Below are 15,166 nucleotides of genomic sequence, written 5' to 3'. Positions count from 1 at the left end.
AAGTAGCAGGATCATTTTAAAAGTCAATCACTTAATATCATTACATTATATGTCGTCCTGATTAAATGTGTGTATTGAATCTAATATAGAAGTTGTATAATTAAAAATTTCTGCAAAATCTATCAAATGAAGTTCATGTGCAAGGTTCATTTCTTGCATGTAATCTACTGGTTTTCTAATAGGCAAATTATAAATAGAAGCTTCCTTTTTTCAAGTGAATTAACACTCTATCGCTGTGTGGAGGATTTGTAACATATACACTCTGTAAAGAAATAAATGTATCACTGCATTCTTATTACTAATGTTGAAATGTTTTTGATTCAACTCTCTCTCTCTCTCTCTCTCTCTCTCTCTCTCTCTCTCTCTCTTACCTACACAACTTGGAATCGATTGTTTGTAGCACTGGTATGGTATCAGAGTGTCATGCACTGTTATTTTTTTTGTTTAGTTTTGGAAATTTCTTAAAGAGAGCTTTGCAATCGTTTCTCAGTGTTACTGGCTAGAGTCAGGTACACGATATTTACTAGTGGGGCTTGAGACCTGTTGCAAACTGTATTTATTAAAACTAGCTGATTACCCGATATTTAATCCGAATCTTCTATTAGACAGGAAAATAAAGAATTCTAACTATAGTGTAAAAAATAAATAAATTGAACGGCATTGGGAGTGGCACTATTCATCTTAGCTACCCCGTAAGTTATGGATTCCACACTAATATCGGTCGTTTTCGATTATTTTCACATGTCACCCCTTCCAACTCCCACACCTAGGAGTGCCAGGGGTGCAGAACCACTATGTGCCTTCACCTGGTATCGGACCTAGGATCCCTTGATTACAATGCGAGGACGCTACCACTGCGCCATCGGGGAGGCTTGTGTTTATTATTTATAGTTTGGTTACATTATCATTATTTTGAAGTGTTCTGGTAGTTTTCTCGAAAATCGTGGGTAGAAAGTGTAAACTTTCCCCACGTAAGCAAAAATTATTATGGTGTGCATATACTCCACAAGCAATATTTACTTTAATTTTGTTATTAGTGTTGCCAAGTGTTCCATGTATATACTGAATCGTGGCTTAAATAATAAATATAAATTTTACAGATATTGTATTTTATTTAATTGTTCGAAAAATAAATCATCAGGTCAAATGTAATCATTAAAGCAACTGAGAATGCAGGAGTGAAAGGCTGAAAACTGAAAATAATAAAATGCTATCTTTTTCTTTACAAAGTGTATTTACGAAATTCACCATAGAGAACGATTTTTGCATATTTTGTTCGTTTAGGAAATATTACAATTTTATAGAATTAGAAATTCATTGAAACTGAAAGAAAGTGCAAAAGTTGTTGTTTTCTTTTTTAATGTAAGGTACCATTGGAAATTTTTAGACCTCCACCCCACCCCCGGGTACTATTCTAGCTGATTATGACGTAAGTTCAAAATACCACACTATCAAGGGGTCCCGGGTTCGATACCCGGTTGAGGCACATAGTGGTTCGGATCCCACTTTAAACTGTAGGTCCCTTGCCGATTAACCTTACTGTGCATAAAGTGGACTTAAAACACCAAATCAAATCAAATCAAAATACCACCGCTAGACTGGCTCCATGCTCCTTTGTGAGAGTCTAATATGTCGATATCACTAGCATCTTATAACATTTTAACACACATTTATGCATTTTCTCTTCACAGGGACCAAGTTTGCCTTCCCACGGGACTTTACAAGAGGATTCCAGGAATGGACCAATGGTGTGAGACTAACTGCCTTCGGTATCCACCCAACTGCCCTTATCAGCTCTGCCACTGCCCGTAAGTATACGCACGTACAGAAATAATATTCAGGTGGTATAATATTTCAGCGATGCGTCTTCCAAGGACGGCGCATAAACTTACATTGTTTTACCTTTGTTGTACTGTGTCGAAAGTTTTTCTCCCAAAACTCGACTTTGAGGCTTTGACTGCCGAAAGTGTCCGTGTCTGGGATGATTAGGGAACGGAAGTTGAGGTAAATAAATGTTTTTTCTGCGATAAGATAGAGACCCTCGTTTTTTCCAAAATTCTGATCATAGCCTTATATGTCAACACAGCAAATTTTATTTTACATAAAAACACATATTTTCCCGTTTTCCGTACGTAAATACATATTTTGCGAATTTTCATTTTAAATACATAAAATCGCTCATTTACTTCAGCTACCTCGAAATCCTCGAAGGAATAAAGGTTTATTCTCCGTACCTCTTTCATATCGAGTGTGTTAGGTTTGCTTTGTATTTAAACACGCTCGCTGGCAGACTTCTGGCTCCTCGCCTAAGATCCTATTGTCGAAAAATATTACCCCCCACTGGATCTAACGCACAATTGCTAATGTCTAAATGTACAGATATTTTGGGGAAAAAACAAGGTTTTCAAACGTTGTGCCAAATTGCATATGTTTTGGAAGGAGGTGAAGTAGAGGAAGAGGAAGCTTTGGAAAACTTCAGCGTTAGTGGCATTTCGTGCTTCAAATATGCAAGAATTGTTTCTTGTGACGTGGAGCGATCTTTCTCACAATATAAGATGATTTTTAGAGATAATTGTCACAGATTTACAATGGAGAATTTGAAAAAAAAAAACTATGGTGATCCACTGCAACTCTTCCAAAAAATAGCTCAATAAGAGGTAAGCATTTGGAATCTGATTTCAGGTGTTTAAAATGCATGTAATACTTTGTTTTTGTTACCAAATGTATTTTTTATTTTTGTCACAAATTTTCCTGTTTTTATCACATATTTTCAACATTTATGAGACATAAAGAAATAAATATTTCTGAGTTTTTTAGCACATAAAGTTCCGTTCCCTAGTGATTATACGTGTTGATAAGGAATAAACAATTCTATTATTTGTAGTGGTTTTAAATTTTCAGTGGAAGTGCCCGAATGCAGATAGAAATGTTTTAGGAAAGTCACAGCAGCATCCCCTCGGATATCCCTAATTCTCGATCAAACATCTCCCCCCACCCCACCTAACAATTTCCACTTCAGAAACTGAGTGCAACTTGAACAAGTGCTCTCGGGTTACCAGCCAGGTTAGGTTTCGAGCGCATGCATTGCAATCATCATCAGGGAATTCCCATCATTCCCTGGTGAAGAGAAACGTTGGAAGCCAATATCGACTTAACGTGACTGATAACCCGGGATCACTTGTTCGAATCACGTTGCCAGGAAAGCTACAATTCCTATTTTGAGTGTAACTTATAATAACCATTTATCAACTGCAACTTAATAAAGACAAGAGAATATTAAATAATTATATTTCTAAAACAAATGTGGTCTGTTGCAAATTGCTTTAATGCTATTTGATGTTATACAGTATGACGCAATCGGCTCACGTCAAGTTTATTACCAAATAATTGGCCAAAACTCAAAGCCTTTTAAAGATTAGCTAAAACCTGATTGCTCATTATGAAAGATTTTGACAATTTATTTTGTCTGCAATAGGTCTACATCTATAGGATAATGTTGAAATCTTTTCCCCACTTAAGACAATTTTCATAAAGCAACACCAGCTCTGCGATAATTTACATAGGCACATTATCTGTGGTATTTCACGGCACCGTTCGTTCATGACCTCAAGCCACAGTTTCCAAATGTGAATTATATGAAGTCTTTCCACATCTCAAGGGGGTCAAGTGCCCCACTGGCCCCCTATGCAGTCGCTCTTGGTAGAAGGGTAAAGATGTATGAGTGGAAATAGTTACTTGGTCTTTCAAACTAATAAAAAATAATTAAAACACATCAGTTCTATTTGCGCAAAGGTTTGTAATTGTACCATTTGTTGAGTTATCAGCGATTGAAACTGCTAGAATGTTAGGTTTAGAACTACTGTACAAAACCTATAGAGCCAGGGAACTCGTAGTAGTTCCGAACTCCACCACTAGAGCTTGCGCACATCATCTTAGCTTGAAATTCTGCACAGAGTTCTACCAAGAGATGTCGATGCAAAATTTCGATGGTTTTGTAACTGAACGGAATCCACAGGATATCTTCTCGATAATGCTAATCGAAAGCAAATTACAATAAGTGATTCCAATCCAATGAGGAAGTTAACACTGAGACTTAAGAATAGTTATCGAAAGTATGACGGGAATTTTTCAAACAAGGTAAAAAGAAACTCATGTCATGATCTGACAAATGTTTGAACAGGCTTTGGGATTACTTTTATGTAAATACAAGAACTGTATTTTCCTACAATACGCTATTTCTTTCATGCTAGTGCAGTTAACATTTTAACTGACCCACGTATATTTATTTATTTGGCTCATCAGGACGGAGAGTATTTGTGGCGATGAGACGAAATCGGTGAATGGACACTTACCAGGCATAGGCCGATAATCGATCGATAGCAAAATCAAAAGTCGACAGCTTGATGCGCTCGGTCACTGACTCCCCATCCTCCCCCACATATACAGGGTGTATCATAAGTAATAGCGCAAACTGACAAAGTTGAAAATACACGATAATAGAAGCAAAAAAGTTTCAGTAAACATGGGTCTGCAAACGTGCCGTTTTCGAGATAATTGCGAATGTGTGATTACAAGGCGCTACTGACTTCATTGTTTGTAAACGTCGTCATAGTTGGGAAAATGTAGTAAGAAAAGTCATTGGAGATCTCATTGCTTTAGTTTAACATTCTACTTACTTTAACAAGGAATAAAGTTCTGTACTACGTTAGTATGTTACATGTTATAATTACTGTACACTGGTGCCTGTTAAAGAAAGTGCAAGTCCACCTGCTCTCCTACCAGGTGCGAAGCTCCCATGTTCTCTGAGGCGCTGATGTACCCTTGTAAATGTGCTACTCTCGGGGTGCCTTCGAGCAGGGTATTTTTCTTGGTAAAAGCGTGCAGCCTCCCGTGCATTGCCGTTAGGCACACCATACATAGTGTTGTCCACGAGACGAGACTTTGGCCTGTCTCGTCTCATGGAAATGCTGTGAAATGCTGTCTCGTCTCGAAAATATTCGTTTGTCTCGGGACACATGATCAATCTCGTCTCGTCTCGAATTTTTAAAAGCCTGTCCCGTCTCGTCCCGTGAGCAACACTAACCATACATGAAATGCATATCCGCATACTCTTCGTTGCTGTATGGTTCCATATTCACTACGCAGTCCAGGACAACTGACGTGACTCCCACAGTGCGATTATACTGTGTACTGATTGTATCCATACAACGTCGCCTCCCGGAAATGTTCTGTTTTGTACACAAAGAGCAAACCTCGGAACGCGCAAGGAGTACTCGGTGTTTACCAGTGACGTGCACTGAGGAGTAGCTAGTCTAGCAGAGATAGATCAATCAATCTCACATCTCGAATTATATTCAAATCACAATATTTATTGTCTTGTTAAAGCCACCACAGCTCATACGCAACACTTTCTTTTCCACGCGCTTCTCGTCCATCGGTGTTCTCCGCGGGCAAAGCTGGCTGGATACCCTAGCTCGCTCTTCTTCCGCCAGACCAGTTTTCAGGTAGAAACGGCCGGCCCAAGGAAAAGGAAGATTTCTACCTCTACCTCTCTTGTCCCCTCGCCCCCCGCTGCAATGGTTGAAAGCCCAGGCTTTCAGGTCCCCCAGTCTATCTCCTATAGGACAGATAGGGGATTGGTTTCTCATAGATTTTTTGTAAATCCTGTAAAGAACTCAGGGTAAAATTTTCTGCAGTACTTATGTTCTCTGTATTTACACAACCTTTTACACGTTGTACAATATGTGCGTATGTATAATATGGGACTCGCGTACTTTCGACGTGGCCTTTGGCCACGTCTTGTACGCTCGCATGCTTGACCTTCGGCCACGTTCTGAATGCAATCACGTTATAGATGGGGTTCCTCAATGATCTTAATGACTTTGAAAATGTCTGCATGTTGTATTGGATGATGGGGAACATATGTATAAGTTTGAAAAGTTTAGAAAGTAACTTTATGTGTGTATGGGCTCTAATAAGGTACAAATATTCAAACTATTATTGTCTATTTTCTTAATAATGAACTGAGTAAGTAATAACCGTTTAAAGATAATTAGTTGGATGTTTTGCATTTACGAATTAAATTGCGACACTAAATTGAAAATGTTATATTTACTTCTTTTGTCATTTTCACATTTTTGAACGTAATTGGATAATAACTGTTTTCCGTCATTCCCCTCTTTTGCCTACCTTGCCTCTGTAATAAATTCTGATGCTCGCATGTTGAAATTCGAAGAGTCTAGCATAATTCCCTTACAGTAGTTTTCGGGGTGAAAATAAACATTCTTTAAGTTCCCTAGCAACGTCCGTTTCCATGGACAACAACAGGCACAGCAAGCTCTAAGGAATTGCATGTCATTATACCCCCTAAACATTTAGTTAAAACAAGCACGATGTAGATATTTACGCATTGAGTATAACAATATATACGTAATTGTATCTGGGCTGAAACTCCTTATTATGTAGATGTCACCCTTGTTTCAGGCACCTTTTCAAAACCACGAGTTCATTCATCTGTGTGCTATTGATCTGTGAGAAATATAATGTAGCTAGACAATTAAGAATTGAAGGAAACAATGTGTGCTGCAAAAAAATGTACGTGGCAACGGTTGCTAAGGACGTGGAAAAGGGCATTTTCACCCTTAAGGAAGGGCCGATTGAGGGATTTTTGAATTTTCTCGGCCTTTTGGGACGATTTCATGGGGGGTCGTGATCGGGCGTTTTTCGCCTCCGCGGCTTCCTTCATGGAGAACATTTATGTCAGTGAGTGAGTGAGTGAGTGGTGGGATTGGGGCTTTATATATATTGGATGTAGTTTTATTATTTATGAAATGGGAACGTGTTATGTGCAGACAATGATGTTATGCTTTCTTTCTTTTTTTCTTTTACAAATATGGAATATATAATGATTAAATTACAAATATATGCTCAGGCTCTATCTGACTCTCGTTTTAGTAGTGTTTTATTTAAATATACTACTCTTGGTCTCTAACAGTCATAAATACGGATGTATTTATTTGGGCAAGAGAACGCGTGTTCATATTGTTGTTGGTTTCGTTTATTTTACTTCGCTTTTCTGCCACATTTGGTTATCGCGAAAATGAGGATTGAGTGATAATATGATGAAATTGGTTAAGGGACCTCATATGAACAATCCAGGCCAGGATTCGAACCCGTGATGAGTGCGCATTCTTGTCCTATGTGTTGCAATGAATAATGAAATAATTTGGAATAAAAAATGTATCTCAGAACTCAAAAAGTCAAATGAATATCATTGAAGAAACTACAATAAAAGTGTGTTGTGTTTTGTTACCTGTCACCAAATCAACCAAGCGTGGGGGACTGGTTATCATAGCGCGCTACGACACCAGGATTTCCGGGTTCGAACCCCGACCCAGGCATGGGCGTTCCCTGTGCTCGTCCCTTCATCAATTTCATCGTATCTTCGCAATTAACCAAATGTGACAAGAAAGCGACGCTAAGTAACAAAAATGAAATCAAATCATTGATTGATTGCTCAATTTGGTTCATTTTACTTCGCTTTTCCGCCACCTTTGGTACAACAAAATAGATGAAGGAACACACACAAAGAACACAAATGGCCAATCCGAGATTCGAACCCAGGATCTCTGGCTTAGAGTCAAATCAAATAGTTTTTTATTTTCGAATGTGGGTGGGGGTTACGTGTACTTTTTTCTGGTACTCATTCATAATTTTGCAATCTTTTCCTGTTATTGACATTCTTCTTTTTTGTAGGAATACTGGCCCTAAAAGGAGGAAAGGTGTGACCCACACCCCCCCCCCTTGATCACGCCACTGACTGCTACCCCAAGTGTCGACGTCACCGCATGTCACTGGTGTTTACAAAATGCCATCAGTGACGACTTCTAACCACACATTTGCACACATTATTAGCATTTTACCAACTAGGATACTAGGACGACGATTACAAGCAATGAAGTCAGTGACGGCTTGTATCCACACATTCGCAATTATCTCGAAAACGGCTCGTTTGCAGACCCATGTTTATTGAGACGTTTTTGCTTCTATTATCGTGTACTTTCAATTGTGTGAGTTTGCTCTATTACTTATGAGCTTATGTGTATATGTATATATGTGAATATATATATATATATATATATATATATATATGTATATATGTATATGTATATATATATATATATATATATATATATATATATATATATATATATAAAAGAGAGAATATAACCACTCGAAAATATATTTATTGGCAGTATAGATTACTAACACCGTTATCTGCGTTTGAGATGAAAGTAGGGAACGAAATAAATTCCTAGGAAATTTTGGCAAATTTATTATGTTTTATATTCGCTATTGAGTAGGTATAACTCAATAAAGTTCAGATGACATGTAACTTGCACATCCAGCCGTTGTTTACTGGCTTTCAAAGCAGTGCGCAAACTGATTTCAAGTCGATTTCCAATTATCCTCACGATGGTGAGCCAACACAGAAAATTTAGATCTTCTCCTGGGTTTGAATGAATGATATAATTTTAATTTTGAGGTGATTCGGCACACATGACCATCTTACACCTTTCAGAGCACGAATCTTTAATCTTTCACTGAAGGTTTAAAAAGGGGTGTACTAAGAAGCCCCTTGCGAGAGGATAAAAGTTCAGATTGTAAAGGTACAAGCACCGGATATGCACAACACATTAAAAATGCAACGAGACACTAAAAACACTAAAAAAAAAATCCTCAGAGACAGTGTGAAAGATCCGTGCTACTCAAAAGGCTATAAACCTCACTTAAAACACTGTCGCCTCCCCGCAACATGAATGACAAGGAGTCGTGAACATGAAACGTTTTCCTGGTGACATTAAAATGGGTACATTCGATAAGGATGTGCGGGTGGGAGTCGATTGTGTATTGTCATCTTGTGAAGTATTTAATTTTCATAAACAATTGTTTGGAAAAATAACGAAATATCGTATTCTGTTAAGATTTTAGTTTATTTTATTGCGGACAATGTACATAAACATCTGAATTTCTATGTATTCGCCAGTTATTTAAAATTGATTTATATCACTTAAAGATCTTTCTCGTTTAATTGCATGCTTCATTGTAGCCTTTGAAGGGGATATGAAATTTGCCGGACACTATTTCTTATATGTAGCACTGAACATTCTTATATTCTTTCAAGTGCACTAACTACCGTTGTCACGATGTACGTAAAAACTGGCTATTGAATTATTTCAGCTGTTGCCTTCTTTATAAGGCCTCTATTACTTTTACCACACGAATGCTGTGCCATCGATATTCCTCTAATTCCTTGAGTGTTTCTTTGTTAGCACCAGAAAAATATTTTATTTTTCTAAGTGCCGTATTTATGACGATTGTGCCACTTAATTCACTTAATTTATGTTCCTAAACTCCATCAAAATTATTCACTCAAATCAGGCTATAGCCTATGCCATAGGCGCCGACTCCATGGGGCTTGGGGGGGCTCGAACCCCCCAGTGTTAACGATGTAGGGGCAGAGCCCCCAAATAATTTTGCTTAAGAGCATTTAATGTATTCTTTTGCTTCTCTTCTAAAGTTTACTCTGAATTGTGCCACAGGAACTTAACTTTAAATACACATTTGAAATGTTCTAGAATCTACACCATCAACTTTAGGGTGCTGAGACCGCTAAACCATCAACTTTGGGTGGGGCTATGACCAGAGACAGCAAAACACATGACTTATTACTGTAATTATGAGTATTGTTAAAATTTTTACTAAAAAGAGTTTCAAAAGACGATGTGCATGAATTAGGAGATTGGATGGGACGTTCGGGCTACAAATGGCTCTCACATGACATTCAGAACGAGATCATTCATATATTAGGGAGATCTGTTTTGCGCTCCGTGGTAGCAGATATTAAAAGTCTGGAATATTTTGCTATTATGTTTGACGAAACTTGTGACATATCCATCCGTGGACAATTAATATTCTGCATTTGAACTGCGAATAAAAATATTGATATTTTTAAGGAAGTCATGGGCTTTTATGAGATTCCGAACACTGAGGCCAAAACTTTAAAAAAAAGGGAGAGAGTGAGTCATTCATTAATTTATTTCAGTGATCAGAGGCCCCCCCCAATAATTTTGACATGTCGGCGCCCCTGGCATATGCTTATATATTTTTGATTTGTTCTCTTACAGTCAAGAATGCGATGCTATCGGCGAATTGGAAGGAAGATTTGGCGCTGATCGCTACTGCCAGGACGAGTGCTTGGTCTACGGGAAGAAATGCCCAGAGCACAGATGTAGCTGCTACTGACGACTGCTCCCATCTAGCGGACTACCTCAGAACTTCAACGGAGAAAATGTTCCCACAGAAAACTTCCTTCCTAAACTTTGGTGTAATGTCAATGAAACAACTTACAAACCTGTGAATATTGTACAGAAATATTTTGTAGAAACATGGACCATTTTTTTTATTGTACAGTGTGCCTAGATATTTAAGGCTCGTGCATAGCAGAATAAGTATTAATGTCGGAAGTAATTTTATGTTCTCGTGCATGGATTGTGGTCGAGTTGCTGCGTGCTGCGTGTTTGTGTAGAAGTTCCTGCTAGAGCCTTTGTAGATTCCGGAAGTTATAAAATGTACCAGTGTTGCAAAGTCCTGGGGACGGACTTTAACAACTGAAGCATCCAGATAATTTGGTTATTGAAAATAATATCCAACTTGTCAGAATGCATCAATATTTCGTTGTATTATTAATCGCAGAAAACATTTTCCTTGCTTTATTTACTATTGTGACTGTGCTGTCTGGACCACTGGCGTACGCAGAGGGGAGGATGATGGGGCTACAGCCCTTCCGAAATTTTGAGAATATCTGCATTTTGAAATAAAAACCATGAAAATCTTGGGGAAACCAGAGTGCTAAATGCAAATTACTCACGATTTCCAATTTTGGCAGTGGAAAGTTCTAAGAATACAAAATATCTTATTGTGTAAGCAGCCCCCCAGCCATTCCCGAAAATGAAATCCTGAATGCGCCAGTGGTCTGGACAGTACTTCTGACAGTACAGTGTCGTGGGAAACAACTAATTTAAGTTAATTACAAATTAATTAAATCTAATTAAGCTAATAAACTACTACACTAAAGTCATTAGGGTAGTGTAGGAACTCCTGGGGGGACAGCGGGAATTTCCCCAACCAACAATCTTGACCTCAAAAGTCCCCCCCCATCAAACATTTCCGGGGAGGGGAGAATTTTTGCAGCAACAAAAGATAAGCAATTAGTTTTGACTTCAAATATACTTTACTAAGGATAATATCAAAAACACACGCAAAGTTGTGTGGTTGTGGGGGAATGGTGTGTCTACCTCCCTTTGAAGAGAGCATATACAGATCTACACCAGTAACAATATACGCACAATGACAGAAAAACAAGGATGAAAGACAAGCATAACTATGAAATGTAATTGATTTATATTAATATAAAGCAGAAACTAAAAAAAAAAAGGCTTACACATAGTACAACCATTTAACCATTTAGTAAAGGAATCGTTTCCTCCTTCTAAACTCAAACCCCAAATCATTCAACACCCAAGACACAGTTCGTGTGCACATTGACGGCAAATCACTCTCACTTGGCTGCGACAGTTAAAAGTTAATTTCGTTGATGATAAGCTTCGTACACTTTCTTCCGGATCCGTCGCTCGGAGAAATCATTAAACACCACCATTCTTGGACTGCAAGCAAAGGCGTGCGCAGACTCTGTGATTAGGGGGGGGGGGGGCAAAAGCCTTGACTCATTATATCTCGCTGTTTTAGATGTATTACATGGATGGGTGGAAATATATACAGGGTGTTCCGGGAGGAAGCGGCAATACATTGGGAACTGGTAGTATGGGTGATTCTAAGCAAAAAAAAGTTCATATGAACATGGGTCCGATTTTGAACGATAACGGAGATATGAACAGAAATAAAAATGATGTAGCAAAACGTAAACAAAAACAGTAACACGTAAAACATGGCACTGTAATGGTAATTGTGTAAGTAAATACGAGAAGGGACATGCTGATACTAATCTTCACTGCATGAATTTGTGGTGTAGCAGTAATTAGAACACGATAATTAAGTAATGAAGCAAGCAAAAAATGTAGAACTGCTCATTCCAGTCGATTGATCATTCAATATCTGAATTCCACCTACCCTAATCGATGGATTGGTCCTTGTCGTCGTCGTGGTAGTGGTCTGGTGCCGTGGCCACCTCGTTCTCCCAACCTAACCCCTGACCTGCTATCATTTCTGTGGTCTTTTCCCTCCTTACATTCGTTCATGTGAGTACTGACCAGTAGGTGTTAACATTTCATTTTTCTACATTTATAGCTTACTTCATTACTTAATTATCGTGTACTAATTACTGTTACACCACAAATTCAAGCAATAAAGATTAGTATCAGCAGTGCTCAAAAACTTTTCTTCAAAGCTAGGCGCCAGCTCTGAAAATCAGGCGCCAGGAAACCACCTACTAGCAATTGTGAATACTACATTATGTTTCAAAAGTCACACAATTCAAACTTTGAAATGTATATCATGAAAATCGTAAGATATATTTACACCTGGTTCTCTGCACTAAACTAATCCTGTAGGCTATCACTGGGTTCATAAATTTATGTTAGCATTTATCTAAATAAAGGCAATTACATTATGTTAAGAAACATTCTTTGCTGAAAACATCTGAGAACTAATTTTCAACCATAAATACCAAGTCTTAAACAATTTGTGGAATCATTTGTTGGTGTTTGGATGTAAAACAGTTGCTTTGTGAGGTAGCTACAGCAGAAGCAGGGCATTTTTATTGGAAAACCTCTTGCACATGAGTGTAAGAATGAGTAGTAAAATACTCTTCAGCAATGCACACACACTGCTCCAATGAATACGCCATACTGAATGAATTAAAACAAACAGGCACAGTAGCGACGAAAGTGAGCGAAGAGAATTCATGTAACCAGGTAACCAGAGGCAGCCTAGGATTCTCTCAAGAGTAAAAAATCTTGATTTACAATTTTTGACGTAAATGCATAGCCAATACTTAGACACATGTTTGCGACTGTTGGCAATATTGCGACCTGCTAGTGTTGCCATATACGAAGATATGTCCCAAAAATGGCACTTTTCGCTCAACCCATAAAATCGCCAGTCAAAAATTCATCAAATGTTGCACATGACCAATATTGCTCGCAAATGACAGACTGACATGGTATCAGTCATCAAATGTCTGATTATGACCCTTCGATAGTTTCTTACATATTTTTCTTACTCAGAAGTTCATTTCTGGAAAAATTTGAATGGTGCTTTCCGTCAAATTTTTTGTATGGAGTGAACTGATAATTTTAAGCATTGAAATTTATCTCAATGGATGAGGCTTTATAATGCAGAAAACCCGGTGTAAATATCTCTTATGATTTTCATAATATACCACATTTCCAAAGTTTGGGTTGTGCGACTTTTGAAACACATTGTATAAGATGCTGGGCATCACGGTATTCAAAACATTGCTAAATTATTTGAGAAAGCAAGAAATGGGGTGTTAGGGGACAAGGGGTAAGAAATTTTTACGGACTCTATGGAATGTTCACAACGTTGACTTAAAAAAAAATTGCTAACTTACGCTGTACTGCAATTTGAACTTAGAATCATCAAAATTTCGTGCATATTACAGCATGAGATCACAGTCGCCAGGCTGAAATTTTTAGTCGCCATGGCGACCGGTATTTTTCGAGTCCTGAGTATCAGCATGTCTCTTCTCGTATTTCTTACACAATTACCATTACATTGCCATGATTTACTTCTTACTGTTTTTGTTTACGTTTTACTACATCATTTTTATTTCCGTTCATATCTCCGTTATCGTTCAAAATCGGACCCGACCCATGATCATATGAACTTTTTTGCATAGAATCACTCATACTACCTGTTCCCAAAGAATTGCCGGTTCCTCCCGGAACACCCTATACATACACCGTGTGGCCACTATTATCGGGGTAATATGCTCCCATGGAAAAATACCTTGCTTGTCCTTCCGTGGATAAAATCTGCGGACGAGCACGCCTATGGCTGCAATAGACCTTTTCTTGCGTCGTGTGTTCATATAACACGTTAAAAGTTCTCGACGCTGTATAGCACGATTAGCAATTAATTGCGATAAACATAGGGTTAAAATAGTGTGTGTACGACACTGGTATCACTGATTCCACGCGCTCTGCTACGTGTTCTAGTCGCCCTCGACTCGCTCTTGAGCTTCAGTGTTTCTCCCGCGCAATAGACTCTTCAGTTGGCGAATCTGCGGTTCCAAGTTCCTCTGCTCAGTGATTGCAAATGATGAAATCCACACCTGCTAATGTATACATTATTTTGTCTGTAAATCCCAAATTAAATAAATGTTTTGTTGTAAGTATACAGGTATGTCGGATTAGAACCCGTCTCAGAGGAACTATGTTCTGCGCACACGTTTGGGTCTATACGTGCGAAAGTTGCTGCAAACTTGACCTGTCGCAAAGTTTAAGTGTGAAAATTCTAAACGTGATTCATAGATAACAATGAGAGTGATGCATCGGATGGATATTGGCCTTTACCAATCACATACATAGCGTTAAAAATACTTAAAATGATGCATTAATTATAAATACAAGAAAAATACTTGTCCTATGAGACCATGTTTAAAAATTGGCGCCAACTTCTTCACACCCAAAGTTTTAAAAACAGGTCCATCCGTGGAATATTTCTTCATAGTCCATTTTAGTTGCGTGTAAAATGTCGTGCTTCCATATGAAATACGATTCTTCGAAATACCGTTACACATCGTTTGTACTACTGCCAGTACACAGTGGGCAACTCGCGTGCTCTTGTGCGGGCGACGAGCGCTCTGCTCTGTGCACCACTAGCTTCTAGCCAACACACTGCACCCCCAGGTTTCGTTCACTCCCCACGTTCTTCCCCTCTCACAACTGTAGGGTAAATCTGCTCACTCTGAGTTTCACGTGGTGTGTAGAAGACTGCTCTTCCATGCAGTCCAACGTCCAAGGAAAATGGTCTCGCGTATCTTTGTGTAATTGGGTTACTATTTTCATTTTCTTATCTGCATCTTTTACAATGCAAATTGCAACATTCTAGGTTGTAGGCTGCA

At 38.4% G+C, this 15,166-nt stretch overlaps 1 protein-coding gene across 3 annotated transcripts in view; it reads left to right on the top strand.

Moving 5' to 3' along the window:
- LOC145989483 (uncharacterized) overlaps positions 1–10,675 on the top strand; it is a 544,790-nt gene extending 534,115 nt beyond the window's left edge. For all 3 annotated transcript variants that reach the window (XM_083124829.1, XM_083124831.1, XM_083124830.1), the window contains 2 exons: positions 1,692–1,808; positions 10,188–10,675. In XM_083124829.1, coding sequence (XP_082980955.1) covers positions 1,692–1,808; positions 10,188–10,305 — 235 coding nt within the window. In that variant the 3' untranslated portion in view covers positions 10,306–10,675. The remainder of the gene's footprint in view (positions 1–1,691; positions 1,809–10,187) is intronic.
- The last annotated feature ends 4,491 nt before the right edge of the window (positions 10,676–15,166 follow it).

The sequence above is a fragment of the Lepisma saccharinum genome, chromosome 6, assembly GCF_977018435.1.
Source record: "Lepisma saccharinum chromosome 6, izLepSacc3.1, whole genome shotgun sequence".
In the NCBI taxonomy this organism is placed as follows: domain Eukaryota; kingdom Metazoa; phylum Arthropoda; class Insecta; order Zygentoma; family Lepismatidae; genus Lepisma; species Lepisma saccharinum.
This window is presented reverse-complemented; position numbering and strand designations above follow the sequence as displayed.